This window comes from Phasianus colchicus, chromosome 4 (genome assembly GCF_987193195.1).
Source record: "Phasianus colchicus chromosome 4, bPhaCol1.hap1.1, whole genome shotgun sequence".
Classification (NCBI taxonomy): Eukaryota; Metazoa; Chordata; class Aves; order Galliformes; family Phasianidae; genus Phasianus; species Phasianus colchicus.
The window spans coordinates 69783655-69802808 of NC_143439.1; the positions used below are offsets into that span (position 1 = coordinate 69783655).

A 19154-nucleotide genomic window follows, 5' to 3' on the forward strand; every position below is an offset into this window, starting at 1 on the left:
GATTTTCTATCAACGGCAGTTTTGCAGCCAACTTCTTTGGCCGGTTGCAAAAGAAACTGATGCAGCCATTTTACAGATGGTCAAACTTTGGTTTTTTTACGTTGTGTTCACAAATGAAAGACTTCTTTGCTGAAAGCCATTTGCTTTTCCTGCAACCAAACCAAAGGGCGTGAATGGCTGTGCTCACGGAGCACCAGAGAGTTGGCTGAGTTATGAAAGAAACAACTTCTAAGAGAGCTCTTCATTTTGTGCTTCCTCAGTTCAGGGCTCCAAGCCTTACACAAAACTGAGACGGGTCCCATGGGGCCAAAGCCATCCTGGGGTGGTGGTTTGAATGACTTAAGTATCTTTTTTTGGTCTGATTTGTGACTCGTTTTAATTCATTGCCTCCTCTGTAAACCACAGATATGTTTGTCATTTGCAATTACATGGTAGGGGGAAAAAAAATAGAAAAAAAGCTTTATTTGGATTTTTAATTCATTCATTCTCCTTGCCTTGGCGTTTGGTGCAGTGAATTCTTTTCATGAGAGAGCTGGATTGAAATAGCTGCTCAAATGGGCACATGAGAGGTGGAGGTGAAGCAAACCCAAGGATAATAATGAGTTTTATGCCTTTGTTGAGATTGATTCAAGGAATGTTTAGACGTTGTCTTCAGGGACTTGGCTTAGTGAGAACTGTTGCTGATAGGTGGACAGTTGGACTGGATGGACTTGTAGGTCTTTCCAACCTTGGTGATTGAATGATTCTAATGCAATTTTCAACAAAGTCTGTGTTGCATTGAGTATTTTAAAATTGTACCTTTTTTTTTTTTTTTACCTTATAAATCCTCCTCCTATTTTATTCTAGTGTTTACATCTTAAATTCAGCCTACAAGAGCTGAACCTCAGATTATCTTTCCCAAAGCTGCAACTGAAGTAGGCATAGTGCATCCAAAGCCGAAAGTATCCACTCTACACCTAATATGGTACCTGGTGATGGGATCACCAAATGCACATAGAATAAGACTTCTTGTTTAGTTGTTCTAATGCAACATTAAGATCCCTACATTGGAATTCCTGTGCCTCTATCACAATTTTTCTGCTTTACTTAACCAAATCTGGTACATTTGGTCTCAGAAAGAGTGGTTGGTTACTGGCACTGACCGCCCAGGAAAATATTGGAGTCACCATCTCTGGAGGTGTTAAGAACTGTGGAGATGTGGCACTGAGGGACATGGTCAGTGGGCATGGTGGGATGCGTTGGGCTTGGATATGGGGGTCTTTGAGGCCTTCTTCAACCTTAACAATTCTATGATTATATGTTCATTTTTGAAGTGGAGAGAAAAATGTGGTACAAATCCAGGTTGATGTTTTAGTGACAAAACACTTTCAACAGATTCATCGAGTGAGCTTTGACGTTGCCATTGATCAATCTCTCACGAGGCCAGGGAGCAGAGCATTACATGGGTGGCTCTGTAGGGTTATTCGGTGTTCAAAGAAGGTGCAACCTGCCGCCTTTCCAAAAAGTTTTATTTTGTAGAACTCTTCCTTTGATGACTTTCAGCAGCAGCGTTGGCTTGGCAATGATTTCAAGGAGATGCGGTGTCGGGGTGCCAGCCCTTATGGGGACCACGGACACAGTGCTTGTAGTAATTGGGCTGCAAACAGTGGGAAAAGTGGAGTTTGTCACGAATATTTTATTTAACTTTAAGAATATTGTACTGCAACTGCTTTCCTGGAGTTTGTGCAAAAATAATGCGTGCCAACATTAACCGCAGTGGAAATGGGAGAGGGTTTAGTGGGAGAAAATCAAGTTCTCTCTAGGCCGTTATTATAGGAGCTTAATAGTATTTTTATTAGGAAAAGCACTGCTTGGTTTCCTTATGTTTTCTATGTTGCTGTCATCTGGAGCTGTTTGGGGTGGGCTGTGCACATAGCATGCCTTAAAACCCTTCTGCCTTATTCATGGAGCAGCCTGAGCTGGTGGGTGGCAACCAGCCCACGGCAGTGGTTGGAACTGTATGGCCTTCAAGGTCCCTTCCAACCCAACCATTTGTGATTCTATGATTCTACAACTCTGTGAAGCTGTCGGTGCTTCTGATGCCCTTAGATGTTCTCATCCTCTGATGTTTAAAGGGTTCAGTGCTGTGTTTTGTGAAAGACTTCAGGGCTGGAAGCTGCAGGTCTGTTGGCAGCACTGGCTTTCCAGTAGGAAGGTACTTAATCACCGTGATGCATCGAAAGGAATAGTAAAAGCCTTTGCTCATAAAATAGGAGTGAAAAATAAATCAAGTTGATTTATGCAACAGCGTGATGGTATTGCTGGAAAAAAAAAACCCATGCGGACCTCAAAGATAACAGGAGCAGCACTGGGTTATATTTAAACAAGCTTTGCCATTGCCTTTTTTTTTATCAGATAGGGAGAATTGCGTGGGAAGAAATAATGGTAGAATCTGTGCTCCTCTATCAAGAAATCCTTTAATAGGTTTCACCAAATATTTTCACAGTGAATTGAGATTGCGGAGGAGATAAGATGATAGGGCTTAAAATGCCCCGAGGTCCCCATGTGAGGGATGGTGAATGGGGTGTTATCGGGGAGATGAGGTGATACATGCAGGATTAATGCCTGGCTGTTTGCTTATGGGAAGCAGAGCCATGAGATGGAAAAGGTGGGGATGCCAACACTGGGAGGAGCGTTGGTGCATGAGCAGCAATGAGAAGCTGCTTCCTGAGCAGTGAAGGGATGGATTCCATAGGCACTACAGGTTGGAGTCGTATGGGAGGTCGTGGATGCCCCATCCCTGCAGGCATTCAAGGCCAGGCTGGATGTGGCTCTGGGCAGCCTGGTCTGCTGGTTGGTGACCCTGCACACAGCAGGGGGGCTGAAACCAGATGATCATTGTGGTCCTTTTCAACCCAGGCCATTTTGTGATTCTATGGGAGCACCGTCCTTTCTACTGCTGGTTGCATTCCCCTTTTTGTTGGGTGATATTTATTGTTTCTCTTGCCTTATGACTTCCTCGTCGGCGCATGGGGGTGTGGGAGGGGGAAGGAAGTGACAACTTGCTTTCTTTGCAGGATGGTTTGAAGACCTGCAGATGAAAGGCTTGATGCAAGAGCCAGGTGTTAGTGGAAGCGATAGAAATAAATGCACTTTTGGAAGCAATTCCTGCAGGTACAGCGAGTGAAGTAACTTGAAACGCAGCACTCGGGGTGCGGCAGAGGAGCTCTCAGGAAGATTGCAGCCCATCCAGTTTTGCTTCGTAACGTTACGCATCATGGAGAAAAGCCTGGTGCTTTTCTCTTTCGGGTATGCAGTGGTTGGGCGGCACTTTGGAGCTCTTGTTCCTGGAGAGGAATGGTGGGAGCTGCAGGTTTGCTTTGTTTGCACAGTCACAGAGCCCTGCTTCCCTTGTAGCACAGCAGGAAGCAGGCTGCTTGGTGGCAGGGCCAGCCCTGTTTTCTCGACAGCGCTCTGACAAAGCCGTGTCCACACCGAGTCCTGCTGGGAAGGGCTCCATCACCCCTAAGCACTCCCAAATTCCTCCCAAAGCGAACCAAAGCTTTCGTACCTCACCCCGAGCCTTGTTTTTTTTCCCCCACTATGCCAAAATAAGAATTAAAAAAAAAAAAAAAAAAAAAACACAAAAACTCAACCTTTTTCTGCTTCTTTCAGTACTGTTACATAAAATGTGGCTGTCACACCCACCAGCTTCCTTTTCGGTTCTGCCCGACTCGGTGTTGCTGAAGGCTTGGGGTGCCTTCAATAAAGCGTTTTGTGCTGGGATGTGGCAGCAGCAGGCTTTCCTACTGACACGACCAGACTCTCAATGTGACATTCAGGGTTTTAAAACACTGCAAACAGCTTTCTGACAATAGCTGGTGTTGTTCAAAGAGCGACATAAATAATCAAGAGGATTTTTTTTTTTTTCTTCTTTTTTTTTTGTAATCTCTGCGGGCTTTGCCTGAGGGGCAGCAGCCTGTTTGCATTGACAGCACTGCAAAAGTGGTGTTTCGTGGAGGGGAATGTGAGAATCATAGAATCACAGAATGGCTTGGGTTGGAAGGGACCTCAAAGATCACCAAGCTCCAATCCCGCTGCTGCAGGCAGGTCCAACAACCTCCACATTGAATACCAGACCAGGTTGCTCAATGCCCCATCCAACCTGGCTTTGAGCACCTCCAGGGATGGGACATCCACAGCCTCTCTGGACAGCCTGTTCCACCACCTCACCACTTTCATAGTAAAGAAAAAGGGTGAAGTTAAAAGGAGGGGACTTCATGTCGGGATCTGGATGGTGCTGGGATGTTTCTTAGATTATGGAACCAAATTTTTGTGTGTTTATAGCAACACAGGCTGGCATTATGGCGTAAGCTTTAACTGATCACGGGATGCTTGGAAAGGTAGGATCACTGGGCAGAAGGCTTGGTGGTTGTGGGTGGATGGTTGGACTAGATGATCTCTATAGTCTTTGACTCTAGAACAGGTGAGCTGGTTAGTGGGCACCTTTGGAAGTCTCTAACCAACCTCGTTAGGGCAGGATTGTGTTGCTCAGGACTTTATCCATTTGGGCCCTGAAAACCTCCAAGGATGGAGATTGTACAACCTTTCTGGGCAACCTGTTGTCCTCCTTCACCAAACTAATGTTGATGAGGTTTCTCTCAATAGTTTGGGTGTCTCTTGTTTCTGAATGGGGCAGGAACCCAGGGACAGTGGACACAGAGAAGGCAGAGACACTGAATGCCACCTTCATTTTTCACTGCCAAGGCCAGCCCTCGGGAATCCCAGGCCAGAAAGTCTGGAAAGAGAAGGACTTTCTTTAGTCCAGGAGGATCAGATTGGAGGTCATTTAGGGAAACGTGGCATCCACAAATTCGTGGGCATCAATGGGAGCTGGTGAACACCATTGCTGGGTCACTCCATTGTCTTGGAAGGGTCATGGAGGGCAGGAGAGGTGCCTGAGGACTGGAAGAAAGCCAGTGTCACCTTGATCTTCAAAAAAGGACCAGAAGAAGGAGCTGGGGAACTACAGGCCAGTCGGCCTCACCTCCATCCCTGGAGAGGTGATGGAACAGCTCATGCTGGAGGCCATCCCTAAGCATATGGGGGAAAAGAGGGTGATCAAGAGTAGTCAGCATGGATTCACCACAGGGAAATCACACGTAATCAATCTGATAGCCCTCTGTGTGAAGACAACGGGCTGGTTAGACGAGGGCAGAATAGGAAAAACATTTTTCTGAGTCTTCCTTGCTTCCAATCTTGCCATGCATTCCTGTTGATGCTCATAACAGTGATACGACGCTGCTGCTGTGATGCCAGCATCCTCTGTCAGTGAGGCATTTCTTGGTGCTGTGCCCTGAATAGGGGACAGAGAATTGCTGCTTTTATTCTTTGCTTTCCAACACAATTTGGAGTATTTTAACATGATTTGGAGTATTTTTCTGTTCTTCCTTGTAATTTATTAAAAAAAAAAAAATCAAGAACATCAATATTAGAGCAGCAGATTTCTTGGTAATTTCTCCAATATTATGGGTATGGCAAACTATAACACATTCACTCTGCATACTGAATATGTACGCTGAGGAAAGAGCATTTGTGCTTCGTTTTGACTCAAATCAACTCCAGCCTCATCTATTGAAATTACTTCTTCCTCCAAACAGACTTAAAAAAAAGAGAAACCACTCCAGAATGAAGCTTAAACTGGAAAGGGAGTGCACGGTGGCTGCGGCCGTGCCACACTCAGCCCGGTGCGTGCCGTGGGTACAAATGAGGCTGGTGGTTTTGTCCTGCTGATGGATTAGGCACAGTTGCTACTGGTTACCTACACGGCTTATGTCTGCAGGGCTCTGCTTTTCAGCTTTCCCTCCCCGAAAGCATTGCTGGGGCTGGGAACTGGATGGGATGTCACCGAGAGCTTCCACTTTGTGCTCGTCCCTTAATGTCACTTATGGGGCAGTTCTGCAGTTACACATCCCAAGAGCATCCAGGGGACGGTTAGGATGGGGGTTAAGAAAAGGTTCTGCCCCACAGGGCGTTGGGCATGGAACAGGCTGCCCATCCTAAACTGCTGGAGCGTTGGGGCACCGCTCTCAGCCATGGGGTTTGGGTTTGGGGTGGGGGATGGACTCAGTGATCCTTGCGGATAGGAAAGGGCAGAATGACACCCACCACCTGTTGTCCCAGTGCTCAGGTCGATCACCCCCTTGAAAACAGCCCAAGTATGGAAGCTCCTGCATCCCACCCACAGCTTATGATGAAAGCAGTGTTGATGACCCAGCTCCAGCCTTGTAATATGTTGAGCTGGGGAGATGTGCTCAGCTTTTATCCATTCTGCCAGTGTTGTCAGGTGAGGTGCTGGCACAGGCTGCCCAGAGACGCTGTGGGTGCCCCATTTCCAGGGATGCTCAACACCAGGCTGATTGGACCCAGGGCAGCCTGACCTGGTGCCTTATCTAGTGGTTGTGTAACCCTACCCACAGCAAGGGAGTTGAAACTAGATGAGCCTTAAGATCCCTTCCAACCTAAGCCATTCTATGATTCCATATGATTTCTTTGTCCTTGAGTGTAGAGCTGGAGAGCAACTACCACTCCCTTGCTTTGCTCTAGGCAACCACATGCTCCTCATCCCCATCTGCTGCCAGAGATACTCACAGCCCTTCCTCGGTGCTGATCTCCAGCTCTGCACTACACTGGGGATCATTTCTTAAGCCATGTTGTGCAACACAGAGCGTGATCCCACACGCATTTTGTGAAAGCAGAAGAGGATTTTGTATGTTGCACTGGAAAATCAAAGCTGTGTTTGGGGGAACTTGTGGTCTGACGATCCAGTTGGACGAGCTCAGCTTTCCCTGCTATTTAAATATACTCTCCCAGAATTACAATGGTGCCTGGCTCCATGGCTATGGTTTAACTCTTTAGGAGCGTGCAGGATTTCCCTGCTACCAATCTGTTTTCCTGAAGGTAGAGCCTTCATTCAAATGGACAAGAATGGCAAGAGAAGAGGAGCAGATGAGGGAAAACAACATATGTTTGTTTGTTAATGCTGCAGGCCAGCACTGCATCCAGAAAAAGGAACCCAATCTCCTTTCTCCCATGCTTGGAGCACACCAAGGAGGTGGGAAACAGATTTCTTTTTTCTTTAGGAACGTGAGGAGTTTATTGAAGCTGTTGGTCCTGGCAGCCTGGACACATCTATGCACTGGACAAGCTCCTGCCCTTGTAGACGCATCCCACTGCCCAGCCTTGGTGAACATCTCGTGCCTGACCATCCATCATATGATCTGCAGAAGCAAATTTCACTTCCTCAGTGCCTAATAAATGCAGGGAAGAAAAAAAAAAAGGATGATATAAGGGAAAAAAGAAACACATTTAGCCCTGTTCCAGTGCTGCATCTGGGGAACCTGTTGGTGTTCCTTTTTAATCCTTCACCCTCATGCCTCTCACGTGTTCATCTCCAGGAGGGCCTCCAGGTGGACTTGTGATATACAGGCTATAGAATTATCTGGTTGAATGTCTTCTCACCTCTTAAATACACAGCTGCTTGCTTATAGGGGTTACTGCTTGCTCATAGGGATTTTGTTGCAGTTGCTGGTCCTGGCAGCCTGGACACATCTATGAACTGGACAAGCTCCTGCTGAGATCATAGAATCATTGAAACATAGAATGGTTTGAGTTGGAAGGGACCTGTAGGATCATTTAGTTCCAGCCCCCTGAAATATGCATGGACACTAACAAACCATAGCAGCTAAGATAGGAATGGGGCACACAGGTGGGGAGGCAGTGGTTTAAGCAATCCTGGTTGGAGCCTTGCTTTCACCTGGGGTAAGGATATGAGTGAATTTGAACTGAAAATATCTGATTTTAAATAAAAAAATACCAAACCAACACATCACAACCATTTAAAGCAGCACTTCGTACTTATAAACAAGGAGTGCAAAGATGCAGGGAGAATCTCCAGAGAAGCAAGCCACTTCTGCAGACCCTGCACCAATGAAACAAAGCAGACACCACTGAACAAAACCAAACCCTCCTTCGTTTGGTCATCTTAAGACTGCAAGGGATTATGGTGATGGATTACAGTGAAGCCCTGCAGCTGCGTGCAACATCTGGCACCACAGTTCGGTCGTAGATTTTCCATCCACAGGGAGGTTTTGTCCATGACTTTTGACTCCAGTTTCCATCTTCAGGCTTAACACCGTGCATCCAAAGGTTACAGAATTCCCATGGTACGACTCCTCGTGCAGCATTGCAGGGACCTTGCTACTGGCGTGATGAGTCCCATAGGTTTTGTCCTGCTGTCCTGCCAATAGCACCATCTCTAGCAGAACTCTCACAGCTCGTCCAAAGAATCTGGTTTGGGGTCTCCAGACACTAACCCTATAGGCCCTTTGTAATATTTTTTACCCCATGTAGTGAGATGCCTGTTGCTTTTGAACCTGATGCACGTAAAGATTTTGTGCTGTAATTCTTCTGATCCTCAGGTCCACGAAGATCCCACAGATATCCGTGGTATTAGGGCTGTGTGTCTGCTCAAGCTGAATGTCCCCCAGCCTAAAAACTGCAGCAGAGTGAATCACAGAGTCACTGAAGTTGGAAAAGAGCTCAAAGATGACCATGTCCAACCCCAACCCATCTCACCCTCAGTGCCACATCTCCACTGTTCTTGAACACCTCCAGGGACAGTGACTCCACTACTTCAGAGATAGTGATAGGGCAGCCCCTACCACACTTACGGTTGTGTTGTTTCAAGGCAGTTATAAATAAATGTAAGCAAACCCTTGTGTTGGTCATGCCTAAAAAAAAGTGGGTGAATTTACTCACAAACTTTGGACAGTGAATTTAACATTGATTTGTTTGGGCAACAAATCTAAAAGTTGAGTCCGATGGTCAAACCCATAGATGAAAATCTTCCATTAACACACTGAGATGGTTGAGATCAAGTGCCAGGAGTGAAAACTCTTCTTCCTTTGCTGTGGTTTATTTTGTTGTCTGATTTCAGCCTTCCTTTCATAGAATCATAGAATGGCCTGGGTTGAAAAGGACCACAGTGATCATCTAGATTCAACCAGCCAACCAGCAGACCAGGCTGCCCAGAGCCACATCCAGCCTGGCCTTGAATGCCTGCAGGGATGGGGCATCCACAGCCTCCTTGGGCAACCTGTTCCAGAGCTTCCCAATGGGGAGCCCAGTCTAACACTGATGAAAGATCATGTAGCTCCGAACCCTTTGCCCAACAAAAGGTGCTGGGGAACATTTATGGTGGCCATAAAGGACTCACAGCTCTTTGAGCATTGCCGACACGCCACAACTCTGAACTTGTGACCCGGAGGAGCAAAGCACAATATCCCATCTACAACAATGCCGTATTTATATCCGAAGCTCAGAAATCCATCTGCGCGGAGGAATGAAGAACATCCTATTGCTGTCTGAAGCTATAACCATTTTTAGAAATCTGGCTGGGGTTTGTTTCTTGCTGCAGCTTCCTGGAGGGCTGCTCCGTGTCCCTGCCCTGGGTTCATATGCGAGAGACTGCAGGAAATCGCCGCTGGAAGAGCTGCATCACATGGGTTTGCCTATAAAACACAGCTTGGTGCAGCTCGAGGGGCTGGAATGGAGGGATAAGAGACACAGATGTCAGCTTCATTTGCTCCAAAACTTGGATGGCACCAAAGTCAAGAGCTGTGCCACCATACCCATTGCAGTCCGTGTCCTCACTATGCTGATGTCACCCCGAGCTGCTCCCAGTCAACCTGGAGCGTGGGTCTGTAGGGAGGATGACTGAGTCATGTGTTGTTTTTTCTTTTTTTTTTTTTCCTTCGTAAGTATTTATATTCGTTAAGGAAGTCTAAAGAGGAAGAGGAATTAAAAGGTTGCAAATGTTTTCCTGGGCTGGACATGGGACCTTAGCTACTGCACTGTACATAACCCCTTGCACAGCGCATTCATCAGCTCTCACACCCATAGCACAGAGCTCAGGGGTAATGTGCCATCTCCAAATGCATTCAGGTAGGGTCACAATTCCTGTACATCCCTACTAACAGCCAAACGTCACCAAGATTGGTCTGTGTGCCCATCAGGAGACGTGAGCAGCCTGATGCAGCCCTGCCCATGGCAGGGGTATGGAACTACATGATCTCTAAGGTCCCTTCCAACCCAAGAAAATACAAGGGAACGATTCCTGTGTGCACACACAGATATGGCAAGGGAAGGAAAGCAGGGATGTTTGCCAAGGGAAACGATTTGTTAGGCACAGTGTTTTCTTTACAGCTTTCTTTCACCCCTCGTTCCGGGTACGTCAGTGACTTTTGAAGGTTGGAACCCTTCTGTTTTATCTCTGGGTGTGTCGTTGCTGCAGACTCTTATCAGGTGCGTGGCAGTGAGCTAAGCCCTTCCAACCAAACCCTTGCACATAGGCTGGTGTGCTGCATGCTGGGTTAATGTGTTTGGTCAGGGCTCGGTGTCTGCACCATTTTATTGCAGGATGGAAGTCCCAGGGCAGCCGAGGACAGCTGAATGGAGGATAGAAATGCAAGCAAGGATGTATGGGAGCGCTGGCACCAAAGCAAAGTGTTAGCTGCCTTGCTTAGGAGCGTAGTAAAGATTTACCTTCTGCAAGCTGCCAGCTTGTTCAGTTGTCAGGGAGGCAGCCAGATGCTTGCTTTCCTTTTGCCTGCTTGTTTAGCTTTGACATGCTTTTTGCTCAGATGAAAGGAGAAACATCAACAGGCGAAGCTGCAAGGAGCGCTGGTGCTTGCTGCTGTCATGCCTGCGTGGGGGTACTTCCAGTGCAGTGAATATGCAGGTATAGTAAACATACCTTTTTGTTTTGTTTTGTTCTAACAAGGAAGAAGATAATAATTGGATGCTGTCCCTTTTCAGAGCAGCAATTGTTTGCCAGGCTTGAATTACAGGAATTGCCGCAGTGAGTCGGAGCAGCGGCTCGTGCCATTAACTGCCTGCATGCTCCAAGTTGGGCTCCATTTGAAGCAACTGCAGAAACTGTTTATGGAACTCTTTAGCAAGATCTGTTGTGATAGGACAAGGTGAAATGGTTTCAAACTAGAGGAGGGGAGATTTCGATTGGATAAAAGGAGAAGGTTATTTACAATAAGGGTAGTAAAGCACTGGCACAGGTTGCCCAGAGATGTGGTGGATGCCCCATTCCTGGAGACACCCAAGGTCAGGCTGGATGGGGCTGTGAGCACTGATGGAGCTGTGAGTGTCCCTGCTCATTGCAGGGAATGGGACCAGATGAACTTTAAGGGTCCCTTCCATCTGAAAGCATTCCATGTTTCTATGATCCTTCATAGAGAGCAGAGATGGCTTTTCAATAACTCATTTCTATTTGTGCTTCTGGGATTTCTGTTTAAGAATGGGGAAAAACAAAACCACAACTGAGCAAATTGTACTCAGTGGGCACGGTGGGGATGGGTTGATGACTGGACTTCATCTTTGTGGTCTTTTCCAACCTTAATGCCTCTGTGATTCTATGTATGGAGTGCCCCCAATTTTGACATGCCTTCCCCCCCATCCTTTGAGTATTTCCAACCTTCGAGGCAGCCTTCGATTCCACTTCCCTGCGCTGCTTCATTTCTATTCCTATTTCTTTTGCCTTGGGTTGCTTTCGGTTTGCTGTGTCTGACTGCGCACAGCAGCAATGGTCGCTTTGATCATCAGTCCTCCAGGTGCCTCCACAGGATTTTGTGCTGTTTGCAGCCCGCGGGGTCCTGGGGGTCTGCCCTGCCTCCCTGCCACAGACATACAGCTTTTGGGTGCTCCAGACAAACATCTTTTGATACTTAAAATATCAAAGGGGCAAAGAAATGCAAGAGTGCAACAACACCGAGGCTGAGGGCGTTGAGCAACCTTTCACCTGGGCTGCGTTGGTATTTAAGCATTGCTGTTCTTTGAAAATCCATCATTTTTTTTATTTTTTTTTTTTTACTTTGTGCTCTAAAGAGCGCATTGTATTTGCTCTCACCTGCGGCGTGATAAGTGTTACCATATGCTTTGTCCAAACTTGATTATTTTTCGGGGTTTTTTTTAAGCACTCCTAGTGGTAGCTTAGTGCTCAGTGCTCTTCTGCAGTGTGTTTTTGAGCCAGGCAGAGTGCCAGCGCGTCTGTCGGAGGAAATACTCCTGGCTGGATCCTGGAGAATAGGAGCTCGAATTCCCTCTGAAGTGAGAGAGCTCGATTCCCACAGGTAGGATTTTTCATCGTAATGATCCCATTTGGCAGCTAAATTAGTAACTGGTTTAGGTATGAAAATTGAAAGGCTTCAGGAGCTCCCCTGGTACCAGCAGAGAGGAGCAGAACCCACAGCCCTGCAGAGGATCGTATCCTGCTGAGGATGGCTTGGATCTGTATGGTAGGTTTGATAAAGCAGAACATTTGAGTCTCCGACCCTTTATTTTTCTTGCATTCACATCAGCGTTTGCACCCTGGTGGTTTATTTTTCTGGCAGCTTCTCCCTGCCTCCATCCGTAGATCACTGCTTCATGCATCACAAGGGGGATAGGGTGAAATCTTTAGGAAGGAGAATTTCAGATGAAGGAAATGCAGAGTGGTAGCAATCCCCACAGGTTTTCTCACCCCTTTCTCCTCACCATTTGGGTTAGCTTTGGGGAGATGTCCCTGGTGGGCTTGGAGAAAGCCATCCTCTTCCTCCAGCTCACTTGTGGCTCCCTCCCAGAGGATCATGGCAGACTGCAAACACACCGAACACAATCCTAAAGTCTAAATCAGCATAATGACGCTGCCTGATTTATACTCAAATTATCCTAATTTCTGTGTGTTGATACATAATGATTACACCAAGCAAGGGGAGAACTGTGTCCTGTTTCAACACGGCTGTAAAGCTGCCTGCACCACAGATCTAATGTCAGTCTTTGTGTTGCGTTGCCCCCCAAAGCTCCAGCAGCACAGAGGGGTGTGCAGCAGCAGTAACCCGCAGCAGGAGGCAGGAGAAGAAAAGATTCCTGTGCTGAGATTTGTATGGATTAAAGGCAGCTTTAATTTCCCTTGGAACACTTGGCTTTCAGGTGGATTACGCGGGTGGTGGGATTTGGGCTGTCTAGCCAGCTAATGCTTGGCTTACTGCTACTTTAATTATTTTAATAAGAGACAGAGCAGCTCGATAACTGTAGGCCACTTTTGTCAACCCCATATGAGTGGGGAGCAAATCTTAAGCATTTCAGCATGCGACGTTATTTAGCATTAATGTTCTTGAATAACAAACCTGCTGGTGTCGTCTGAAGTTTGGATATTAGGAGACATTTCTTCTCTGAAAGCAGTCAGGCATTGGCACAGCTGCCCAGGGAGTGGTGGAATCGTTATCCCTGGAGGTGCTCCACAACCATGGAGATGTGGCACTGAGGGATGTAGTTATGGGCATGGTGGGATGGGTTAGGTTTGGATTTGTGGATCTCAGAGCTCTTTTCCAACCTTCATGATTCCGTGGTTCTAAGTCTCAAAACACTTTCTAACTGGGCTTCTTCCTGAGCTTCTATTCCTATTTTCATTAAAGAAATGACATTAGACAGCAAAATCATTCTGTAATGATGTGGATAGTCCAGCACAGAAATGGCCAGCTTGAGTGAAGCTCTAGTTTTGGATCCCTGCTTACAAGTGTTAGTTCCCATGTGCTTCCTTCCAACCACAGTGTTCAACGATCCATGATTCTATAAGCATGGCTGAAACTCTCCTGACACATTATCATTGGACCTTCTGTTGGACCATCTCCTCTCCAGGGTTTGGAGCCTGCAGGTGAGCTGGCAAACACACAGCTCTTCATCTTCCACTTACCTGTTTAAGAAAGCGTGCACCCCATTCACCTGCTTCTTAGCAGTAAACAAAATACAAGAATATGAAAATCACATTGCCCCTCTACCAGCCCAGGCTGCCCAGGGCTGCACCCATGGCTCTGAGCACCTCCAGGGATGGGGCACCCACAGCTCCCTGGGCAGCAGTGCCAGGGCCTCACCACCTTCAAAGTAAAACATTTCCTCCTAACATCCAACCTAAATCTCTGCTCTTTTAGGTTAAAACCGTTCCTTCTTGTCCTATATCTGCCCCTTCATAACTGAAGCTCTTTCTCCACCACCTTTGGGTTACTGCATGGGTTGGGTCAGTTTTGGGTTTCCCCATGCTCTGGGTCTTGGAAAACTGAACTTTGGTTATAGAAAATGGAATCTCTTTCCTATAGGTGACGTATCTTCCTTTCTATTGATGTGCTGTGAGAATGAATGGATATTTACCTTGCTGAATTGTTTGCAACCAAGCATGGCAGCCAGGTACAACCCTGGGTGCAGCCAGGGCTGGGGAACATGGGACAGCCCCCTCCTCTCAGTCCTGTTGTACATTTGCTCTTTGGAAGTGAGGTTTCCTCTGCGATGGCTGTGTGACTGATGTCTAAAATGTGGCTGCAAGATATTCTTGTGAGTATTTGTAACACGAGATGCTCCGACTGTGATGTACGTGACAGTGCATGTCTGTGCTGTGCTCTTTACCTGTCAGAAGGAGAGGGTGTGTGAGTCACAGCCTGCCAAACACACAGCCTGCTCTAAAACCTACTCAGATGTGTTGCATTGACTTTGATAAGCATTTGGATTGAGGCCCTCCATGCAGCATGTTCAAGCTTCTCGTGCCCTCCAAGGCTGTATTTGCATCATAGAATCATTTGAGCTGGAGGGCATCTTTAGAGGTCATCTGGTCCAGCTTCCCTGCAATGAACAGGGACATGTGCACCTCTGCTATGAGGAAAGGTTGAGGGAACTGGGCTTGTTTAGCTTGCATAAGGGAAGGCTCTGGGGAGACCTCATTGTGGCCTTCCTGTACTTGAAGAGAGCTTATAAACAGGAGGGGGAACGGCTGTTCATGAGGATGGATAGTGATAGGACAAGGGGGAATGGTTTTAAACTGAGACAGGGGAGGTTTAGGTTGGATATTAGGAGAAAGTTTTTCACTCAAAGGGTGGTGATGCACTGGAACAGGTTGCCCAAGGAGGCTGTGGATGCCCCATCCCTGCAGGCATTCAAGGCCAGGCTGGATGTGGCTCTGGGCAGCCTGGTCTGCTGGTTGGTGACCCTGCACATAGCAGGGGGTTGGAACTGGATGAGCACTGTGGTCCTTTTCAACACAGACCATTCTATGATTCTATGTGCAGTGCAATCTAGGTGCTCAGAGCATGGCATCTCTGAAAGATGAGTATGTTGTCTATGCAAATATCGATAGCAACAGTGCACCACTGAGTGGTTCAACAAGAGCAAGTGTAGAGTCTTGCATCCAGGGAGGAAGGAATAACTGCATCCATAAGGATGGGCTGGAGGATGACCTGTTGGAGAGGAGTTCTGCAGAGAGGGACCTGGGAGTCCTGGTGGACAACAGGTTGGCCATAAGCCAGCAGTGTGCCCTGGTGGCCAAACAGGACAGTGGCATCCTGGAGTGCATTACAAAGAGCGTGGCCAGCAGGTTGAAGGAGGTGATCCTCCTCCTCTGCTTTGCCCCAATGAAGCCACATTTAGATACTGTGTCCAATTCTGGGCTCCTCAGTTCCAAAAAGACAGGGATCTCCTAGGAGTCCAGTGCAGGGCCACCAAGATGATGAAAGGCCTGGAGCATCTCCTATATGAGGAAAGGTTGAGTGGCCTGGGTCTGTTCAGCCTGGGGTAAAGAAGACCAAGAAAGGATCTGATAAATGTTTATAAAGATCTAAAGGAAAGTGGGAGGCAAATGGATGAGGCCAGGCTCTTCTTGGTGCTGTGTAGCGATAGGACAAGGAGCAATGGCTTAAAGCCTGAAAATAGAAAGTTCTGTACTGACACGTGGAAGAACTTCTTTATGGTCAGGGTGACGGAGCACTGGAACAGGCTGCCCAGAGAGGTTGGGGGGGTCTCCTTCTATGGAGATACTCAGGACCTGGCTGGATGCTGACTTGTGCGACCTGTTGTAGGGAACTGCTTTAGCATAGATTGAGACTCAGTGATCTTTTGAGGTCCCTTCCAACCCCTATGATTCTGTGATTCTCTCATCAGAGTCAGCATGATCACCTGCTTTCATTTCTTTGAAAGTCCTCAAAAAAAAAAAAACAAAAAACCAACAGATTTTTTTCCTTCTGTAGAGTTAAAAAGCATTCTGTGTGCCCATCAGATTGAAGTCTGATGGAGCCAACCCTTGAGGCAGGTGAGGAGCAGCAAGGAGATCACCCAGGACTTGTGCTGAGCTCCACGGCTCCTTGGCATCAGGTGGCCTCAGAGGCTGAGAGATGTCAGCAGGTGGAGAAAAAAGGTGTTCATTTAGTTAAATATATTCAACTCCAATTTTAAAATTGCTTCGGGTCTCTCGTTTTGTACTTTGTAGCATCAGCTCACAGAATGGGATTGGGGAAATGAGGGCTTGGTCCTGCAAGGAACCTGCTGCTGCGTCAGAGCTGATGTAGGGCAGCAAACAGATGCAGAGAGCCTTTGGGCTGCACTGACCCTATAATCTGTGTCTGGGGATGCTTAGATTTGGGGAAACCCATGGGTACATGACCGCCAGAAGTCATGGTGATGGATGTGCCTCTTTCCTTGGGGTGGGAAAAGATGAACTCTGCATATGATGATACTCTGAACAACTACATGCTCATGGTCCCTTCCTTCTGTCCCCAGATGCATCTCTAGCTCAGCCAGTAATGAAAAATGTTGCTCTGCATATAGATAGAACAAAGTGAAATTGCCTTGCTGGCAGCGGTAGTAATTTTGTTGTGCAAAGATCTTGCTGAATTGTAACTGTTTGGTATTAAAAGCTTGGTGTTTCTGGTTTGTTTGCAGGGGCACTGGCTGGAAGAACCTTTATGGGCTCCTAATGACATGCAGGTGGACGATTTGCTTACGATAATTAAGGTAAGAAGGATTGTTATTAATTTTGGCATCGTGGAATGCGCTGTCTCCCTGAAATAAAATGGAGCTTACTGGTGGCAGACCAGTCATCATTCTATTTTAGGGCTCAGCACACAACGGAGGCAGTTTGGAGTGGCACTAAGGCAATAGTTTGTTGTTTTAGAGCAAAGTGTCCCTTTAAACACAGGGGGAAGGGAAATCTTATTTAAGAATTACCTGGGAACACAGCTAAGTGGAAAAAATCCGACTTCCTCCCCCAAAGGATAATAAGGCCTCTGTTGGTGTAACACTGGAAGGGGCATGACTCCTGTTTGGGAGCACTCAGCACAGGGATTGTTTTGTTCTGCTAAAGCCCAGTGGTTGGGTTGGAATTCAGGTTCTAACTTCCCATTTTGAAAAAAAAAAAACAAAAAAAAAAACCCAACCAAACACAGAAACGCTAAAAATATGTTTTATTAGTTTATTTTCACCATCTTGAGCTTCTGCAGAAAGCTGGTCTGTCTCCAGATGTGGTGAGGAAGTACTCTGTTCTTGATGAATGAAATAGAGGAAAATCCCTGATCTTAAATGTGATAAACTATTGGGCAAAATTGGAAAGCACTTTACATACACTCCAGGACCATCTACACACTCCTGAGCTCTTAAAACATTTCAGTTTATGAGCTTGAAAAGGTTCCAGGCTCTGAGTTCCCACCAGCATGGCCAACCCCTGCCATGTGCCCATACCCAACGTGTAGCCAAGTTTGGAGAGAGCCTTGATGAGAGCAACGTCATGAGTTGGATGATGTGTTTATGAGGGCTGTAAACGTTTTAAGAAGGTGTTTTGGGTGAATCTGGAGCGTGTTACATCTGTAGTCCTTTCACAGCAGTGTTACCTTATATCATAATTGGTGTTTAAGCTTCTTTTTAGTGCTGTGGAATTGGTGGTTTGCTTGTTTGGTGTTGCTGGGTAGTTTACTGGCAGAGGAGTTGGAGGGAGAGGAGGAAATTCAAGCTGTAACAAGAACAAATTCTTTTAATACAGGTTTATGGATCTCAGATGTATCTGTACTTTTTGTTTGGCTTGTGATAAGATGCACTCCTGTGGAATTTGCTTGGAGCAGGGATTTGCATGAATTATTATTTCTTACAAAATGAACATCTGTGCAAAGCATTCTCCTTGTGTTCTGCAGTACCGGAGCGCCGTGAGAGGGGTTTGGTGCCTGGGTGCAATGGTCAGCAAAAGCCAAGTGCTTGGGGGAAAACAAGATGTGATGGTTGAAACAAAGCTGCTGAAATCAAGGGGAAAACTGCTTCCATACTGGGCAGACTGGGCTGTGTGACAGCATCCTGATGTGTGTGTTTATTTTATGCTCTGACCTCTTTCTTTCTCATCCCAGCATGATTTTTAAAAAGCCACATCCCCCAGTTAGGGGGAACCCAGGACAATTATGTTTGACCTCTCGAGGAGTTCAGCTCCATCGCTGGAAGGAACAACTCCATCAATGGCAGGAACTGCTGATTGAAACAGTATGGCCCGAAACACATAGAAGATGGGAGTAAACAGTCATTATGGATGGGCTCTTGATTTGGTACTCAGAACATTTCATCTGAAGGGTTTTCGGTTCTCTTGGAGAGATCTTTCTATAAATTCCTAATTAAGCACATTAGGTGTAGTGTCATCAGTCTGTCTTCCAAAAGCAAAAAGCTGACGTTTGGAAGAAACCTTCGAGCTGCAGACTCAAATTATCCAATATTTAAAATTGTGATGTCTCACGGGAATAGGAAGAGCTACGAAAGAATCGCTTGAAGCTGCAGTGACTTAAAACTTTTCACGTACAGAGGTTGGCTTATTTTATTCAGAATTCTGAAAACAGGAGGGGAGTCAACTCTTTGAAACGGTAGATAACAGCAGGACGAGGGGAAATGGTTTTAAGTTGAGGGAGGGAAGATTTAGGTTGGATGTCAGGGTGAAGTTCTTTACAGAGAGAGTGGTGAGATGCTGGAACAGCTGCCCAGAGAGGCTGTGGATGCCCCGTCCATGGAGGTGTTCAAGGCCAGGTTGGATGGGGCCCTGGGCAGCCTGGTCTAGTATTAAATGGGGAGATTTAATACTATGGTAAGATTGCTGTTGATGGGGGAAAGTGATGAAGAGAATTTCTTCCTCTACTGACGAGTTGAAGCTCGTGGTGCATGGCTGAGAGCTGAGCCTCGTGGGTGGTGCCTCAGTGCTGCCATCACTCACTTTGAGAAGAGCCCAGATGTATGTAGAAGGCAACAGATGTGAGGATGTGGAACTGGGGATGTGGTTTAGTGTT

At 46.7% G+C, this 19154-nt stretch overlaps 1 protein-coding gene across 2 annotated transcripts in view; it reads left to right on the forward strand.

Annotated features, from left to right (window-relative positions):
* Nucleotides 1-19154, forward strand: part of PTPRA (protein tyrosine phosphatase receptor type A) — a 95777-nt gene that overhangs the window by 26255 nt on the left and 50368 nt on the right. For both annotated transcript variants that reach the window (XM_031588157.2, XM_031588158.2), the window contains exon 3: nucleotides 16789-16860. In XM_031588157.2, coding sequence (XP_031444017.2) covers nucleotides 16789-16860 — 72 coding nt within the window. The remainder of the gene's footprint in view (nucleotides 1-16788; nucleotides 16861-19154) is intronic.